Here is a 20,576-nt window from a genome sequence, read left to right on the forward strand (position 1 = left end):
AAACTTTGATGAGTTCTTAGTATTCGTCCAAGGGTTAGATATTAAATTTAATTGTCTTGTTCTATCTGAAGCATGGCTAGGTGATGATAGTGATCTTTGTAGCGTTAATGGATACAATTGTTATCGATCGTACAATAGTATAAACCAAAATGACGGAATTGTTATTTACTTAGATAGTAATATTACAGCATCCTGTAGTCAGTTGTCGCTCGGAGGAGTCGCCACCGCCTTATCAGTGACCTTCGACTGGGCCGGCAATCCATGTGACATATTAGCCGTATATCGGAGTCCGAGCTCTAGTCTTGAGCACTTCATCAATGGCGTTTCTGAGCATTATTACTTAAGCCGAGATTTCCGAGGCATTCGTGTTTTAGTTGGTGATACAAATTGCAACATTTTGGCACCTGGGCAAAATAGTCTAGAAGAGCGCTTCTTAGACGAAATGTATGGATATGGATTTATACCGTGCATCAACTCAATAACACGACCTGCTAGTAATACCTGCATTGACCATTTTTTCGTCAAAATTGCTAATCAAATCCTTACTAAATCAGCAATCCTTCAGTCAAGTTTAACTGATCATTACCCCATAGCACTACAAATATTTAAGCAGCGACACTACAATAATGATAAAATGGAAGCTTCTTTTTACAAAAAGACCGACTGGAAAATTGTCAATAACCTTTTAACAACTGAAAGCTGGCAAGAAGTACTAGCAAGTGAAGACGTGAATTTTTGTGCCGAGCAAATTACAATAAAAATTGGCAGGGTGATTGAAAACGCGTCATCAAATATTAAAATTAACGCTAAAAATACAAAAATCAAACCTTGGATAACTAGTGGTCTTATTACTTCAATAAGAAAGCGGGATCTCCTTTTTAAACAATTAAAAAAAGAACCATTTAACCTGTATCTTCGAAATAAATTCACTCAGTATCGCAATAGATTACATTCCCTAATCAAGCATATAAAGTTTAATTATTACAAAACCAAAATTGACGAATCCGCGGGTGACGCTCGTAAATTTTGGTCAGTTGTAAACGAGGTGGCTGGCCGACCAAGTGCCAAAGCGCCGTTTCCGGTTGAGGCGTTTGTTGTTAACTCTGACACTGCCACCCCCCCAGAAACAAAACACATTTGTAACACATTTAATAATTTTTTCTCTTCTGTGGGATCCGAGTTGGCAATGGGTATCACGGCTTCGGGACGTCCGGAGGTGGATGACGCCGACCACGCGGTTGATTCTGTGTTTGAGATGGTGCCTGTCAATGAGCCCCAGCTTTCCAATTTAATAAATAGTATCAAGGGAGGTTCAGCTCCAGGCTGGGACGACATTCCAGTCAGAATTATTAAAGAAAATGCAAGCCTTCATATTCCAATTCGGCACTTAATAAACACAAGTATACGCACGGGGAACTTTCCTGACATTTTCAAATTAGCTAAGGTTATCCCGATACACAAATCTGGGCAAAAATCTGTTATTAATAACTACAGACCCATTTCATTGTTACCTGTGATAAGTAAAATTCTAGAGAAATGGGTAAAAATTCAGCTCTTGGATTATCTGGAGAAAGAGAATATTATTACAGAAAATCAATACGGCTTCCGAAAAGGATTAAACACATCGGATGCACTCTTTGATCTCACAACATTTATTACCCAAGAAATCAGTAAAAAAAATAAAGTTATGATAACATTCCTGGATCTTGCTAAAGCGTTTGATTCTATCGATAGAAATTTATTACTCAGAAAGCTAAACTTACTAGGTGTCAAAGATACTTCCTTAACTTGGTTTGAAAACTATTTTTACAGTCGAAAACAGTTTGTAGCAATACGTGGAGTCAACGGTGACAACACCGACATTAACTATGGAGTCGTCCAAGGAAGCACGCTTGGCCCTCTTTTATTTTTAATATACATTAACAATATCTCAAATCTGTCAATTAAAGGTAAGGTGTTCCTATTTGCTGACGATACGGCTCTAGTCTCCTCCGGGCCAAATTGGGACGCCGTATATGACAGGGCGTCCTCCGACTTGGGCAAGCTCAAACTATGGTTTGACCACAACATACTATCCTTAAATGTGTCCAAGACCAAATGTCTGCCCATTTACTTTAGATGCGACAGTGGTCCGGGCCATAGAGTACTCAGGTTGCACGGCTGCGGGGGTCCATGGACGGCGCCGTGCCATTGTGAAATCATTGAGCAAGTCGAAAATTACAAATATCTTGGGGTCATAATTGACTACAAACTTAGCTGGGCTCCACATGTTGATTACGTCAACAACAGATTAAGAAAAATGATCTTCGCTTTTTCACAGCTTGGTTGTGTGCTGTCTGTGGACCATTGCAGGTGTGTATACTTTGCGTATGTCCAGTCACTGTTACAGTACGGGATACTTGCGTGGGGGGCTGCGTCTGCCTCTGTCTTGGCTCCTCTTGCTGTTACCCAGAAATCCATAATTAAACACATACTAAAAAAAGACCAAAGATACCCAACCTACCTACTTTTTCAAAATTTTCCAGTCCTTAACATCAGGAAACTATTCCTAAAAACAGTTATAACCTTTTCAAAAAATAATAAAAGCAAAATTTTCTCCGATTCGCTACATTCTTATGACACTAGATCTAGAACACACATAGGCATCTCCGTTCCCAAATTGAACAATAAAGCACAGCTTCTTACCCCTCACTATCTAGCCCACATTATACACACTAATCTCCCCATACAGATAAGAGAATGGGAGGGAGACATTGTCACGGTTTTCAGCAGAAAGATCGGGCGCTGGCTTCTCGGTCTGAGCGATGATGCTGCCGAAGAGCTCATCAGATCCCAGTACAGGGCATAATGAAAGTCGATGACAATTCTAAAACTAAATTAGGCTAATAATACCAAACTACTTCAGTACTGGCACCCTCATTCAAGTACTTCAAATATTGTTCATGTCAGTCTTTTTTTGCCAACAATATGGCAAAAAAAATACTTCTTTTTATTTAAGTAATTATTTTTTTATTTTTTTATCTTGTCTGTGAAGTGGTGAGCGACGGAGAAGACTCTCCCCACACGCAGATGTACAGTCTTTGTGGGGATTTTTTTCCTTTGTACTTTGCTTTACAGCCACGATTGTAAATTTTGTAATTTGTAATTTTGGAAATAAATATATTCTTATTCTTATTCTTATTCTTACTTTGTCTTCTCCACGGTCATCAAGATCAGGGAATCGTCAGAATTTTCTTTCTTCATGCTACTACCCTACTGTGAGCATTTTATTTAGGCCTATTTAGGAAGTTATGGTCATTATAAAATTCATTTAGGTTGAGATATGATTTATTTTGAAGACTTTTTTTCTGATTTGATAAAACTTTTAGTGTCAGTTATTGATTTTAGATTGTTTGGTAGAAGATTTAAAAAGCCTAGTTCCCATGAAATGTGGGGTCGAGCTAGTTTTTTGGAGCCTATGTTGTTCTAGGTTTAGGTTTGATTTGTTTCTTAGATTATATTTGTGGCACTCTTGTCTAAAAGTATTTGGTTTGTTTTTTATAAATTTTATTGTTTCAAGGAGTCCCAGGCTATTATTCCATAATTTATGTGAGCTGCAAAAAGTGTGTGATATTCTGTTATTGTTATCGGTTTGTTTGTAATATTCCGTATTCTTCTCAATGCAAAAGAAGGTTTTCAAGTTTTCCGGACTCTGAAAGCAGGTTGGAAAGACAATGTGAAAGATTGGCGAAACCAGAACTTCAACAACCCTGATCTGAAGAAAAAACATTTTGCTCCTCTTCTGAAAAATGCAATCGAAAGTCGTGTCACTCCCGAGGTGGTACAAAAGGCCTTCCGTAAATGTGGCCTTTTCCCATGGAATCCTTCAGCAGTAGACTATACTAAAATTCCTCAATCTGAAGTTGGTATGGAAGAATCACAAGAGCCTCTTATGTTAACTCAAAGACAGCTGTTCCCAGACAATCTAAATTTGAAAGCTGCATTCAACTGTTTTGAAAACTTCATTGAAAAAGTTAAGTTGGAGATGTTTAAAGCTACAGATGGAGAATGGAAAGGAGACATAACCGACTTGGCATTGTTTTCCGTTTGGAAAAAGTGGTTGAATGAAGTTCAGCTTCTAGAAGACAGTAATATTCAACAAGTAGTGCAAAGTGAGGACCAAATTGTTATTAAAGACTTAAATGGTAACAAGAATTTACAAGATGACTTTGACGAAAGTGATAATTTAAATCATGTGTTCAATGAGCTCCAAGAAAGTCTAGCTGAGGAAATCAATGCTAATTTGCCAGAAAATGAGTTTCAAGATGATTATTTTCAAAGTACCAACACCAGCTTGAACATTATTGACTCAGAGAACAGTGCAGATGATGTAGTAACAGGTTCTGTTATTTTTACAATAGATCCAAATGCAGAAATGATGTTGAACGGTACCTCTGCTGAAACCGAAGCGGTTCTAAATGTCTATCAACCAGTTTATCCAGCTCAGGGGCGAACCCAGGATGGGGATATTGGGGATATATCCCCCCCGAAATATTTATGTTCAATAAAAAAATGTTACCTCATCATTGCATATATGTATAACGTAAACATACTACACAAAATTCCAAGCATTTACTCATAAAATATAATTCTCTAGTGAGACTAACAATTAAGACATAATAAGACTTAAAAATGTCACTGTAAAAGAACATTATTCCATAGACTAAGCATACTCCTACATGGTTAATCTAAGATTATTCCTCATGTTAGGTTGGTAGTATTCATTTTGTAAATTTAACTTTTGGTATTTGCAATACTGGCGTACCAACTGCTGTCAGGCCTACGAACTGTTCGCCCCAATTATGTCGTGTCTTCGTCTGTCTCCTCAGTGACAACATAACCTCAAAAGTGAACAAGTCATTCTTTGATATACTTAGTGTGTATTTCATCATTGACGAAATCATTCAACAATGACGAAAAAGAATGTCTTGTTGCTTTTAGGTGTGTTTGGCGAAAAAGGGGGCAAAGACTGTATATTCCCTAGCTGGGAATGACGAGAAAGAGTGTGTCACGGTCCTCGTCAATGGCAATGCCGCTGGGCAGTTGGTCCCTACCATGGTGCTGTTTGCCTACGAAAGGATCCCAGCAGCCATCGCGCTAGTCGTTCCCCGATGATTGGGCCATCTCGAAAAGTGAGTCTGGGTGGATGACCTCGGTCACCTTTTTCGAATAACTCATAACTCATAACTCATTTATTGAACCAAAATAACAGATACAAAATTTGCATTGGTCATGTCAAATAATGGAACTAAAATTAAAATAAACAATAGACAATGTTGCTTCATTAAAACAATATCAATTACTTCTTACAACAAAAAAAAACTAACTAACTTAACCCATCAGCGACACAATCTCGAACACTGTAGTAGCCCTTGGCCAAGAGTATTTTTTTGATTTGCTTTTTAAAGCTGTTCAAGTCCGACTCCAGCTGAAGGGAGGGAGGGAGGAGATTAAAAAGTTTAATGCCATTGTAATGAAAGTGTCTCTTGAAAAATGTAGTTGAATGAGATGGTAATTTAAGATGAGAATTGTTACGTAGTGAATAGGAATGTGTAAGTGAAGATTGGTATTGGTGTAAGTTTTTTTTAATGAGAATCAAAGTTTCCAAAATGTATATTGAGGGAAATGTTAAAATTTGTGATGAAATAAAGTATTGCCTGCAAGATGTTCTTTTTTTCAAACCAAAGACTGCCCTCTTCTGGAGTCGGAAAAGGAAAGACGTTTTCCCACACTCACACCCCCACACCGGCACTGCGTATATCAGGTGCGAGAAAATCACTCCATAATATGCTGTAATTAGAACATCACATTTTGCAAACTTAGAAAGTTGGCGGAGAAGAAAGATTCCCGAAGAAATCCTTCTACACACAGTGTCAATATGGGAATGAAAGCGCAGGTTTCTATCGAGCACCAATCCCAAGAACTTAACCTGATCAGTTGCCTCGAGCTCAACATCATTCAAAAGGAAATTGTTTTTGTTTTTCCCAGCTGAACTTATAGAAAAATTTACAAATTCAGTTTTTCTGGCATTTAGACTCAATGAGTTGTCCTCGAACCACTGCATCATGGAGCTCGCTTGCAAAAAGGCCTTTATTTCGAGTTCATCGAAATTTTGATCAGAAACCGAGAGCGACGTGTCATCAGCAAACAGACAAATGTTTCCAGAATTTACAATTGATGGAAGATCATTCACAAAGACAAGGAACAACACCGGCCCGAGGACTGACCCCTGAGGCACGCCACGAGCAGACTCGCAATGGGGTGAGTGGTAGGTATTCAGATATCCTAAGTCATCCACCGCCTGAATCATCACAAACTGCTTCCGTCCTGTAATGAATGACTTAAACCATTGCAGTGCCAGCCCTCGCACTCCAAGACAAGAAAGCTTATCAAGAAGCAATGCGTGATCCACCATATCAAAGGCTTTGCTCAGATCGAAAAAAAGCCCATTGTATGTTCCCCTGCATCCAATGAATTTACTAAATTTGAGATAAGGTCAGTCATTGCGTCTGTGGTGAACCCAAATCAGTTCTTTTTTGTGAACCCAAATTGCTTCTCTGAAATAATATTATTTTTTGTAAAAAATTCTATTATCTTTTCAAATACCTTAGATATAGATGATGTTATGGCTATAGGTCTGTAGTTGTCGCAGAGGTGGCGATCTCCTTTTTTATGGAGTGGCTTGATAATGGACGTTTTCAGGGCATCTGGGAACTGGCCACATTCAAAGGAGGCATTGATTAAGTTAGCTAGAGGGTTAGATACGAGGTCTGCAACTTCTCTTAACAGGTTTGGTGACAATTCATCTGTTCCAGCCGACCGTTTATTTTTCATCTCTTTTATGATCTTTTCTACTTCGGTCTTGTTTGTTGGCTTAAGAAAAAGGGAATCAGGAATAGGTTTTATATGATTTGGCTTGCCTTTCTTATCTGATGGCATACTAATTGATGTAAAAAAATTATTAAAGACATTAGCAACTTGTTGTGGGTCTTTAATTATTTCCCCCTTTTCATTATAAAGATTGATTTCTTTTGCATTACTACTTTTGTTTGGAAGATTTTCTTTAATAGTATCCCAGATGGCTTTATTTCTATTATCTGATTGGTTTATTCTATCATGAATCATATCTGATTTTTGTTGCCATATTTTATTTCTATAAGTGCGTTTAATCTGCAAGTATTTTTGACGAAGGTGGTGGTTAGAGTCTAAGTCCTTGGTTTCTACATAAAGATCAAGCATTTGGTTTTTCATATTTATTGTCTCCTTGTCCAGTTTGATTTTACCCTTAGACTGAATTTTATTAATTTTTTGTAATTTATTTGGGAAAGCAACGTCAAGGAAATGGCATAGTTGGTCATTGAATATTGTAAATTTGGTGTTTAAATCCTTGGTGTTGTATAATTGCTCCCAATCTGCAGAAGCCAGTAAATATCTAAATAAGACTCTGCTTGATTGGTCAAATCTTCTACCAAATTTGTACTTTGCAAAGGATTTTATTATTCTAGGACCATGGATTGTCGCAATCTGGACATGATGGTCTGAGAGGGCTGACACTACAACAGCGCAATCAATAGAATCGTCAGTACAATTGGTATAAATCTGATCAATTAAAGATTTGGAGTTCTTGGAGAGTATGTGACCAATGTCTTTTATCCGTGGCTGGTGAAGGAGAACATCACTTTCCCAGTAATACTCTTTATTGACGGCCACAGCTCTCATTTGAGTCTCAGTCTTTCGGAGTTTTGCTCGCAGCATCAGATCGAGGTTTTGGCATTGTAACCCAACTCCACTCATTTAATTCAACCGATGGACGTTGCTGTGTTTCGGCCCTTGAAAGCAGCCTGGAAGAAAGGCGTGGACAAGTGGAGGTTCGAAAATATCGGGAGGAAGATGAGGAAAGATGAGTTCGCCTCTCTACTAAAACACGTTATGGACAGTAGCCTGAAGACGTCCACAATTTCAAGTGGCTGCCATGCCAAAGGACTGTATACTTTAAATCCAGACAACGTCCACTTTAACGTCCTGTTAAAGCAGAAAGGCGAGAAGCAACCAAGCTCAAACCTCATTCAAAGCTGACCAAATGGGCTTAGAAACAACCTGGCCTACTTAGAGAGTAAAATTGGATTAGATAGGTTCCAACGCTTCTCTGCAGGGGATGTGCTTCTCAGGGACGAAGGTCTGTACGAGGTGTGGAAGCAAGTGAAAGAAGATGTAGAGGCTTGGGAAGGAAAGCTAAGGTCCGACAACAATAAAAACACGGAATCGCAAAATGAAGGTTTTTCCAACGACGCTTCCGATCCCGACGAACCAGAAGCTCCAACAGAACTTCCCGGCGTGGTCATCGCAGAATCGTCGACTGAAGATGGCCGTTTTGTTGACCTAGACCTATCATTTTCTAATATTCTGATGACGGATTCATTTCTCGCGAATTTAGAAGATGGAGTGGGACTGGACGTTGTAGTGCACGCTTCTGATGAAAGAATTATCTCCCCTTCATCTGAACATACGCCTTCATCTTCACTACCAGGCTCAACTCAATACGCATCTACTCCTTCTCTCCCTGGTCATTCAAGAGTCTCTCCTCCTTCCCTCCCCGGTCCTTCAAGCGCCTCTCCTCCTTCCCTCCCTGGTCCTTCAAGTGCCTCTCCTCCTTCCCTCCCTGGTCCTTCAAGCGCCTCTCCTCCTTCCCTCCCTGGTCTTTCAAGCGCCTTTCCTCCTTCCCTCCCCTGTCCTTCAAGCGCCTCTCCGACAGCAACATTGCCACACCAACCTGGTCCCGACGTTCCCACAACACCATACAAAGAGAAAACCACAACCTTCGTGTCACCAACAAATCTTCCCTCACCCTTTAAGAGGTGCCTAATATTTCCAACCCCTCCCCGTGCGACCAAGCACAGACAGAATCGTGTGAAGTTATGCCCTCCACTGTATCTGGCTGCAATTTTAAAGAGTTCGTAAAAAATAGAGATGAAAAGAAGCAAGAAAAGGAAAGGGAAAATGAAAAAAGAAGAGTTGAAAGAGAAGAGAAGAAGAGACTGAAGGAAGTTAAGCGAGTGAAGAAAGTGTACAGAAGTGAGTCTGATGACGATTGTTCGGAACCTGTGGACCTTACCGATTTGGACTTGGAAGAACTGACCGTGAATTCGTGGGTGGTTGTGCCCTATGAAGTGGACGTTTCGAAAGTCAACTTTACTGGCCAAATTAAACGAATTGACGGCAAAAAAGTGACCGTTAAGTTTCTTACGAAAAAAGAAAACAAGTATATTTGGCCAGAGGAAGATGACATCGACGAATCAGTTGAGCTTTCGGAAATAGTCCAAATTCTATCCACCCACATGTTGAAAGACGGGGTTTTTTTTTACTTTTAAGGAAAAGATTTTAGTATAAGATGACAGCTTGAGCATGTTGTACAGTTTCATTTCTACATCTTTTAACGTAACCTGTCCAACTTATCGTGTATTATTATTCAGTCTTTCTTACTGTATCTTGTTTTCTTTAGCTGTGTTTTAAAATGTAACCATTCATTTTTGCATGTCAATTGTTTCAACCAACTGCCATTTTACGTTTTCACCATCCAAGTCTTTTGTTGTTTCATTTTTATGCAGCATGAATAATTTATTATAACTTTTGAGATTTGGGGTTTGCACGGCTAAAACGTGTTTGATTGCATGTAAAATATCAACTTGTATATTTTGTTGTTCAGTAACTTAACTTATGTTTGTATTATGTATGTTTTTGCAAAGCTGTTTGTACATAAGCTGTCATTTCTTATGTTAGTTTCACTTTTTTAGTGGTTTAACTTTTTGCATTTTCAGTTAGGTCTTTTCTTTTAGAATACAAAATGATTTCCTCTTAACATTATTATGTATGATACCAAGGTGTATATTCAGTTCTTGCCTTGTTCAATCTTTTTTCGTATAACGGCGTAATCTCTAAATTCTCGGCTTTCCGGTGAAAGCCACGTCATTGGTGTATACACTTGTTAAACTTACAGAGCCAAACGTTTCACCCATGCTATGATGAGGCATCCTTAGTTGCAAATATGAGACTAGAAGGGCAGGGTGAGTCATGGAATGTGTAATATGGAATGTGGGAAGGGGCTAATCTCGACAGGTATGTTTCCCCTACTGAGAAACATTCCAGAGGGTGACTGGCGAGATTAGCCTCTTCCCAAATTCCATAGTACACATTCCATGACTCATCCTGTCCTTCTAGTCTCATATTTGCTACTAAGAAAAGCTGGAAAGGCAAAGAATTTATTTAAGCATAGTAATTTTGTAAACTAATACCATTTCCTGTCAGCTTGCATGTCATCTTCTGTAACCCTTCTTTTTTTTTAATGTATAAAGCATGCCCTTTGTTCACTTAACTTACCATTGACTTTTCATTTTCCCCTAACCTATCATAAGTTAAGTTAAAGTTATGTATTTTATCACGTTGGCAATTGCATTTTAACTAACTGAACGTTAGTCTAGATAAAATAATATTATCGTCACGATAAATATATTTCTCGCAACTTCTTTACTTTTACAGTTTTAACTTAGCCTTTTACTTAGGTTTATAATTTAGGTTTGAGTTTTTATTAGGTCCACTGTAGTAACTAAAGCTAAGCCTACCGGTACTTGACATTTCTTGCTTCGCAGAATGTCCTGGACGACTTCTCACTGCGTCGACTCCTGAATTCTGACCCTGCAGCTCCTTAGCCTGCTCTCTGCCCATCTCTGTAGCTCTGCATAGTTTGACAATCTTCTCCAGACTCAAGTCTACCTCCCTTAGCATCCTTTCTTGAAGCCCTTTGTCGGCAATGCCCAGAATCATTCGATCCCTCAGTAAACTGTCCTGTTGATCACCAAACTCGCACGATTTTATCAGTCTCTTCAAATCGGTTAGAAAGTTTGTTAAAGGTTCCCCCGGTGCTTGCCTCCTCATATTAAACTTGAATCTTTCCATTACGACATTGCTTTTAGGACTGGCGTAGTCTTCGAATGCACTTGAGCCGTGACTAATTCCACCGGCGAATGTCACGACTCATATTCAACGGTCCTAGTGTTTTTGTATAGTAGGTTAGTTTAGTGTTTCGATTTGTTACTTCCCACGACCCTCAACAAGGCTGTGCCTTGTTCTTCTTGCTCCCACCGCCAAGTGTCAGAGGCTCCGAGATTGTCAAGTGTGCTGCATCGGCATAAATTTTCATCGATTGGCATCTTATTTTTTGTTGCATGCTTTACTTGCTTTTTGCCTTTAATTTCATCTTGGTGAAGATTTTGTCTGTTATGGAGTAAATTAAGAGCGCCCAGCGCGCCTTTTGGGGCCCAGGAGATGGACCATTCACCGATGGCAGAGAAACTTTCTCCAATTTGGTGCCATTCTTTCGGACTCTGGGATGCTCCCTCTCTGTCCGGTTTCATCGCCCCTCCACCAAGCGACTGAAATGCCCTAGAACAGTTACCACCTTACCGCAAGTTCCTATTATGGTTATTTATCGTTAATTAATGTTTAGATTTTTATGTTACTGTTAAAGATTTAAAGCCTATTTATTGTAAAAAAAAAAATATATATATATATATATATATTTATTCAATTGTCTTTATGAAAATTTACACAAAAAAATTATTTTCAAGAGCATTTATTTTGGGGCCCCTAAATGTTAAATTGTTACCAGATCAAATGGGTTTATTGAAAGAAAGAGATATATATTTACTGTTGCATTTTTATAATATTTTTTAGTAAAAAAAAACTTATTAAATTACTTTTTACAGAAATTAGCCTATTTTGAATAATAAAAGAAATAACTGTAAGTTAGTAGGCCAGACTGGTAACTAAATTATTTAAAGTTCATTGAGAGTTTCATGTATTATTGTTGTTGTGCATTTAAATTGTTTATTACAGCTCGTGTCTCTCAAATGGCGTGTTGTTCTTGAACCTCCATCCATGGTTCTCAGCTTGTTTGTTTTTTTTTTGGTGGGCCGCTCCTCGGGCCTGCACATTGATTCACGCTTCCAAGTCGTTGGCCTGGGTGCAGGCACGAGAGCGCGGTTCACACTGATGACTTTATCAAAGTCCTTTCTTTCTTCTTCCGATAAATCAAACGTGTAGAAAAGATCGACTCCTTCTTCCCCAATTAGGTTAAGTAGCATTGCACACTTTATTTCAGAGGTCTTGGTTTTGTGTCCAGAAGCCTTCATAAAAATGGTAAAACTCTGCTTGAATCTCTTGAAGTTATCGCTGAGGTTCCCACTTAGGGACATAGGATTAGCGGGTCTGAACTCCATTTTACAGCTTAAGTCTGTAATTTTATTATATAACTTAGGTTATATTTAATAATCCTAGTGATCTTAGGTATCACGACTAAAACTTTGAAATTAGGTAGCTAAATCTACATTTTAGTCTCATGGTTTTTCGAAACCTAACCTTGATGTGAGGTTAAACACTGGAGACACACACACACTGCACATCATATCGCACAATGTTCTTTTTAAGTTTGTTTTTTCGCTGCCACCATGTTGGATTGTTACTAGGTATTGAAATACTCACACAGTTTAGATCAATTAACTGGATTTATTTAGATTAAGTCACAGCACACAACATCGTCATAATATGGTCATAATCTAATCTAGCATAAACGGAAGTGGTTAGTGGTTGATGATCAATCTTATCCAAACAGTGTTACCAACACAACAAATCACATAGCCTAGCTAAGACAAAGAATAAATATAATATGGTATATAACACTATAATACAACAGGGGGGGGATAATTTTTTAAGTAGGCCTATACCTTAAAAATGCATAGCGCATTTAAGTATATAAAAAAATATGTAGAGAGACATTGAGAGATATAATGCTGATAAGCTGCACGGGGAAATGAAAGTAATGCACACATCGAATAACATAAAATCATATGTTTTTATTTGAAGTAGAAAAAGTACAATTTAATACAATTGTTTGTGCTAAATTCAATATGAAGAAACTTTCCTTGCCTGTTTAAACTTTTACTACAAATTATTATAAAATCAAATTAAGGCCTCTTGATTTATTGCGTGCTAGCTTGTTACGGATTTCTTCTGGGTTCAGAGGAACATCACGGTGTATTGACATCAGTGCCAAGCCATTCAGGGCCGCTTTCCCCAACACCGCTTAAGCTAGATGTATAGCTTAAGTAACAGCTTAAGCTCAATATTGACTTTCCCCACTCTTTGAATGAGGCTTAAGCCGAAGAACATTTTAAAGCCACCTGTACAGTAGGTTTAACTCAAGGCTTAATTTAAGCTCAGCATGGAAGAAGAAGAACAGCTGGTGTGTTTGTGTTTTACAATAATATAACCCTAAAATTGTTTCTTGTCAAATAGATTTTTATTCTCAATAACTAGTAGATTCTGTTTGAAATTTAATTATTACGCTATAATGAAAGAAATATTGGAAGTTATAGGTGAAGTTGAAGATGAAGATTTTTATGCCATTTTACCGAGAAATAGGGGCCCAACTATTTTCAGGCTTAGAACTGACCATTTTGAAAAGTGGGAAGAACTGGATTTCTTTGACAGATTTCGAATTCACAAAAGAACAGCCAATATTATTATTGAAATGATACAAAATAGAATATCTTCACGTACGGACAAAAACCGTGCATTGTCTCCAGCAGTGAAAGTGTTAACAACTTTACGTTTTTTTGCATCAGGGACATTCTTAATTAACATAGCCGAGTTAGGTGGCATTCACTACTCAACAGCCAGTAAAGTGGTTAAGCAAGTGTCCATTGCTCTAGCTGAGCTCTGTCCTCAGGTAATCAAAATGCCAGTTGAGCATGAGGAAATACAGAAAGTTTCAAGTGGATTTTATGAGAAGGCTCGATTTCCTAAATGTGTAGGGGCATTGGACTGCACACACATAAAAATTCAGTCACCTGGTGGTGAAAATGCCGAATTATATAGAAATCGGAAAGGCATTTTTACAATGAATGTACAGGGAATTTGTGACTCTTCATTGTCCTTGCGGAACATTGTTGCTAGGTGGCCCGGGTCAACTCACGACTCACATATTTTTAACTCTTCTAAAGTAAAGAAAGACTTGGAAAGCAATGTTTATGGGAACCATGTTTTGGTAGGTGACAGTGGTTATGGTTGCACAAATTTTTTGATAACCCCATTAGAGGTAGTGAATACTCCAGAGGAAAGATTATTCCAAGAGTCACAAGTAAGGACGAGGAATCCCATAGAACGTTGCTTTGGCGTTTTGAAAAGAAGGTTTCCTGCTTTGGCCCTAGGAATTCGACTCAAGATAGATAGAGTTGAAAGTATCATTGTTGCTTGTGCTGTTCTGCATAATATTTGCATACAAGAACGAGAAGATGTCCCCGAAGTCAATGAAGAAGCCATGAATGCCATTGAAGCTCTCGAAGCAGTTGTGTTTCACCAACTACCTCAAGGACAACCACAGAACAGAAGACTTACCGTTCGAGACACAAATCTTATAACTCGGAATAATTTGATTTCAGGTTATTTCAGGGGTCTTCTCTAAAATATTGACTTTTTGTTGGATGAGATGAAATTAGTGACAACCTGAAACCTGAGGGCTACTGATGGTCGGCACGTGTAGCTCCCTTGGCTACAGATTGAATTTATCTTGCTCCTTCAGTGGAGAGGCGGCAATTGCAAGACCTACTAGTAATATTGTGTATTGGGGCAGTTGAAGGCGTCCCTCCAAACGGCAATAATTCCTATCGGGTGATCAGTCCGATTTCCCCTTGTTTTAAACATTACTAGCAACGTTACAAAATTGCCCTTGTTTAAGGCTATGTAGCGCTACTATATTTTGTGTTTAGTTCTGAAACTGTTTTAAATATAATATTTTATATCAAAAGTCTTCCTTAATAAATATGTTGTTATAATAATTAATTGTGTTGCCTATAACTTTTTGTCATAGTTATTATGAAATATATTACATATGAAATGTGTGGACTGAAAAAGAGAACAAATCAGCTTTAGTTTTGAATATAAATTGTATTTACCAGATAACTTAGGCTAAACAAAGACTGCGAAAGACAACTACTAAAATTAGCCTAAAGATATTTATACTGTGCTTTAAACATAATTACGTGAACAAGACAAATGAATTTAACACCTATTAAGCCTAAGCAGGTTGTTTTGGGACTACACTGAACTTGAAAACTTGTTTAAGGCCAATTCTTCTTTCTTGATTTGCAAATCCAGTAAGTTAATTTTTTTTATGTTCCTCCCTCATACACTTTGTTCGCAGTTCATGTTCCTGCTCTTGAAAACGCATTTGTTGTTCCAGACACTTCTTTTGTAGCTCGATAAGCTCTTGCTTAGCTATGGTGAGCAAATCAATCTTCTTACCCGCTACAGTATTGTCTAGTGGATGAGCCGCCTTTTTCTTTCGAAATGCAATAGTTGACGATGTTTTGGTCCGCAAGTTTTTGATGGAAAATGTTTGATCAAAGCCAGTTTCCTCAGAAGGTGTTTGTTTTGGAGTTGTTTTGACTAGGCCAATGCTTTTATTGTCATTAGATGGTGAACATTTTAACAGACTTCTATCAATCTTGAGCTTGCCACAGCTTGTACCAGGCCTACTAGAGTCTAGGCATACAACATTGCTCTGGCTATCTGCAGGAAGGCTGCCAGTGCCAATGACTGTTGTCTGCAAGTATTCTGATGTATTCTGATGTAAGTCGTCTTCATATAGGACTGGTAAGTTTAGGACATCAAAGTCTTCTTCATCCTGAACTTCTAATCCAGCATCAGAGTCAAAAGATGACTTTTTTCCATGTATGGCTACCTCGCCAACTATGTCCCTAATACGGAAATCTATATCTGTCACCTCAGATACCTGGCTGGGACCACCACCAGTCCCCAAAACATACTTCTTCTCGTCAGCAAACTTACGTTTAGCATTTTTCTTCAAATTTTCATATTTCTTCTTCAGAGTTTTTGTGTCCCTATAGAAAATTCCACTGTTCATGTTGAAGTCTTTCTCAATTTCTCTCCAGGCAGCTTCTTTTTCTTTAAATGTAATACTGTCTGTCTTTTTATTTTCTAATACACCTTTCTTCATATCCACCAAACTCAATAACAGATCCACCTCACTATCTTTGAAGTTTTTACTTCTTTTCATGTCTTTAGATTCTTCCATCACTTCAGATTCTTCTACTAAACTAAAAAAAACTTAAAAAAAGATAACCAAGATGAATTACTAATGAAATATTAAATTGAGCTTTAATAATGTAGTGAAACCTCGGCAGAAGTTATAACACTATCTTTATATCCTAACCTCTCATTTAATATTTAATACAACATAAACATAACTTTTGACAGCTGATTTAATGCAATCCACAAGAAAACAAAACAAACAGGGTAGCCAACCAAGACAAACCGGCGCTTAAACTAAACCTTTTATCCGTGGACATGGAGAAAACGAACTAAGGCTTAAGCTCAAGCTTAATTTTAAACTAGCTCAAGTTAAGCGTGATTTGGGGAAAGCGGGCCTTGGTCGCTCTTGTCCTGTGGTACTTCTCAAGAAGGATTTCACTCTTCTAAGAGTTGAAAACGAACGCTCACATGTCGCAGTTGTGACAGGAATAGTGGCACCAATTTTCAAAATCTTGTGCAGAAATGGAAATATGTGCTTGTCACATTAATTCAAGCTCGATATAAAATATTTTGGTTTCTTGCTCTCACATTCTAACCATTTTCTCCTCCACGTGATCAACTCTGCATGAAAACTTCCACTGTAACCTTCTGTTTCGTTAGGCCAAAACTCTGTTATTTTATCTAATATGTCTTGAATTTCGTTATCACCAAGAGAGCAACAGTGATGTGGGAGAAGAAACTGTAGGGACTCCAACAACCTTCGCCGGTTGAGAAATCGTACATCAAGCTGTTGCAAAAAATAGTCCAAAAAGGGAATGAAGACTGAATATAGATACGGTAGTAAGTTTCTGGTTCATCTGATGAGTAGTTATCTCTGTGGGTTTGTCTTATCCAAATACAAAACATGATTCAGTATTTGTTTATTTTATTTTTTTACAATGTTTTCACTTGTAAACTAAAATAATCATTTAACGATGAGTATTTCCAAAGTTATTCCTATCATGCGCCTCATAAATTCGAGCTTCAGTACTGATGGTTAGTCTCTCCACAAAAGGCTGCCGATTAAAAAAAACGAAACAATGTCCGCCTGCACCCATGCGTTTGGTGGGTTTTTCGTTCGAAAGTATGGATTGGAAGTTTGGCGAAAACTTGTTTTTGCTTCCCGTGAAAGTCTTCTGAAACTTATTTGCTGTAAGTTTGTAGAAACTATGCCTGTTGCCGCATAGCGCTACACGAACAAGTGCGGAGCCATCGTGAACTATTTGAAGAGTTTCACTTTTATCCCGCACCTGGTCGTAGCGCTAGGCGGCAACAGGCAACGTTTCTGCAAACTTACAGCAAATAAGCTTCAGAAGACTTTCACGGGAAGCAAAAACAAGTTTTCGCCAAACTTCCTATGCATACTTTCAATAACGAACGAAAAACACACCAAACCCATGTTTACAGAAAGCTTGCATGCTATCTGGGTTGTGATTGAATTGTTTGATTATTAGCCACAGTGACTTTAAGACTTTTCTCTAATTTAAGATCTACAAAATTCTCTTTCCTGGGAGTCATATGAGCAGAGTCGACAACCCAATTTTTCTTATCACAACTTACAGATAAGACAGTTAACAGAGATTCACTTTTATTTCTGTCCACATTTTGACTTTCACTTCTTTTTGTAGGCCTATCAACTTTATTCTTATTGAGAGAATAGCAGTTCTTTTAAATATGTCCAAACTTGCCACAGGCAAAACATTTTGGTCCGCTTTGATTCGTGGGTTTACTATTCATAGTAGCCAATTCATTAGGCTTAGGCCTATATCCATAATTTCTTTTGAACTTAGTCTTGGCAGCAAGAGCTGTTGTCGCTTCTGCACATCCTTCTCGAACAGCCTGTTCTCCACTATACACAGCCTCTCACAGAGATTCTTTAAATTTCTCTGATCTTTAGGCATTGATTCCCAAGCGTTTAAAAACTCAAAGTAATCATTAGGCAGAGTATTAAGTATTCTGTTCAAAAAGAGTGATTCAGGCAATTTTACCTAGTCTTCTTTCCAGGTTTCATCTTGCAATTCCGTCCACAGTTTATCGAGTTTTGATATGTGTTTAGCAACACTGTCATTACTGTCCTTCATTTTTATACAAAAAAACTCATTAAACAATCTTTCCTGGCGTTGTTCTGTCTGTTGTACAAAAACACTGTGTAGTTTGTCCCACATGTCCTTCGCTGAAGTGCACATGTTTATAAGCTGCCTCACCTGGCTACTTATTGAGCTTACGATAAGGTTTTGAGCTACAAACTCACTTTTGTTTAAGGCTAGCACTGTCTTCTCGTATTCTTTATGAACTTTTTCACTTTCCGTATCAGGAGGTTTCTCCGGGAGTTCAAACTTATTTTCAACTGCATTCATGACATTGTTCACTTGTAACTGAATTTTAATCTGAAATTTCCAATCAGTCCAATTGTGCTGTCCATCCAATTTATCAATAATAGATTTCATTGGATCCATTGTGAGTATATAATTTCACAATTTTAATTCCAAAAACGAACTTACTGGCACTGTCAAGCAATTTAACTGCATAACCTCAACCTCACTTCAGTTCAAGCAATGTGACTGCATAACCTCACTTTTTGACTATGGGTTATTCACGACTTAAACTTCCATAAAATAACTTTTTTAGTATCTTCATGCTGGGTCCATGACCACTTGGTAATTTTAGTCGTGTGAACTGTGGTAGAACATTAAAACACTTTAAGATATAAACGGATTATATTTGAGACACCACACCAGTCATTTCTTTACACAACAGTACATCAAAACATTTAGCAACCGACAGCAGGATTACCAACATTACAAAACGTATTAGCCTATGTACAAAGCAATGTACCAATCCATTAGGCTACATCTTTATCACTAGATTACAGTGATATATATAATAATACAACAGATAGGTAGCATATCAAGCAGACAATCTAGAGCTGCTCCAGGACAGCTACTTACTGCCCCAGTTATCATTATAAGAGCAAACCTCTGAACTCCTGCTAAAGCTTTGACAGCTGCAGTAGATTCCATCTTTGGCCACCACACAAGCGAACCATATGTGAGGGCGGGTCGGACAACAGATACATACAGCCAGTGCAAAAGTCTGGGCTGTAACCCCCATTTTCTACTTACCATCCGCCTGCATGCCATAAGGTACCACTTGCCACGCTCAATAACTTTTTGAAGATGAGGTCCCAAATGAAGTGATCTGTCCAAAATTACACCTAGATACTACACCTGATTCTGCAGCTCTATTTCAGTGCCCTGCAGTCTTAGTGGGCCGATCCCATCCAGTTTCCTCCTTCTTGTGAAGGGTACCATTACAAATTTCCTGGGATTAATAGAGAGCCAAACTTTCTGACACCAACGGTCCACCACCCTTAAAGCTCTATTCATAAGGTCAGTTATGGTTCCGTGGAACTTTCCAACCACAAGGATTGCAACATCATCAGCGTAACCTAAGGCGAAAACCCAACATTCATTGAGGGTCCTTATAAGGTCGTCTGCTACCAAATTCCAAAGGATGGGAGAGAGAACCCCACCCTGGGGGCAACCCCGAGTAGTTCTTGCCTCGGTCGTGTCATTATGGAGTGAGAGCCTGACCTTCCTACTGTGAAGCAAGGATTCAATCCATCTACATATGATACCGTGAAATCCTCCAGCTCTCACCGCATTAAGAATTGTTGGGGTCAAAGTGTTATCAATAGCACCCTAATATCGAGAAAGGCACCCAGGGCCACTTCAATACTTTCTAGAGCCTTCTCAATCTTGCTTACAAGTTGGTGCAGCGCGGTCTCGCATGATCTTCCTGAGACATACGCATGCTGATTGTTATGAACAGGATTTGTCCTGAGAGCTGTATCCATCATATATCTTGAGACCAATTTTTCTAGGATCTTAAGGAAGAAAGAAGATAGAGAAATGGGTCTTAATGACTTAGGATCAGTGTAACTATCCCTCCCTGGTTTTGGAATAAATGCAATTCGAGAATTACACCACCCTGAGGGAATGTGTCCTAAGGCTAAGCTGGCTCTGAAAAGTTTACAGAGTGGGTGTATATTAGTGTCTAGCTCTTTCTGCAAACAAACGGGTCTTACCTCATCAGGACCTGGCGATTTGAAGGGTCGTATTAGACTAACATCTTACCTTGCTGAAGGTGACTGTGCGGCAAGCAGTGCTACAATGAATGGGTGGCACGACGGCCCAGATTTGGCCGCTCAGAACTCACCTCCTCCTGCTTCACTTCAGAAACAATACAACCAGGGAAATGAGTTTTTGTCATAACCTTTAGTATTTCAGTAGGTTCAAAACTCACCTCCTCCTGCTTCACTTCAGAAACAATACAACCAGGGAAATGAGTTTTTGTCATAACCTTTAGTATTTCAGTAGGTTCAAAAGCCATTA

The 20,576-nt window shown here is 38.5% G+C and overlaps 2 protein-coding genes across 2 annotated transcripts in view; one reads left to right on the forward strand and one right to left on the reverse strand.

Moving 5' to 3' along the window:
* LOC128985585 (uncharacterized) overlaps positions 1–20,576 on the forward strand; it is a 153,805-nt gene that overhangs the window by 71,545 nt on the left and 61,684 nt on the right. The window lies entirely within an intron of this gene.
* Positions 18,171–18,539, reverse strand: LOC128984511 (uncharacterized). Its single transcript, XM_054403842.1, has one exon. The coding sequence runs from the start codon at positions 18,537–18,539 to the stop codon at positions 18,171–18,173; it is 369 nt and encodes a 122-aa protein (XP_054259817.1).

This window comes from Macrosteles quadrilineatus, unplaced genomic scaffold (genome assembly GCF_028750875.1).
Source record: "Macrosteles quadrilineatus isolate MER2022 unplaced genomic scaffold, UCM_ALF_1.0 Scaffold_2__2_contigs__length_208266976, whole genome shotgun sequence".
Taxonomy (NCBI): Eukaryota; Metazoa; Arthropoda; class Insecta; order Hemiptera; family Cicadellidae; genus Macrosteles; species Macrosteles quadrilineatus.

Bases quoted from the DNA above. Each gene is read 5' to 3' on its own strand.
- LOC128984511 (XM_054403842.1), bottom strand. From the start codon at position 18,539: ATGAATGCAGTTGAAAATAAGTTTGAACTCCCGGAGAAACCTCCTGAT.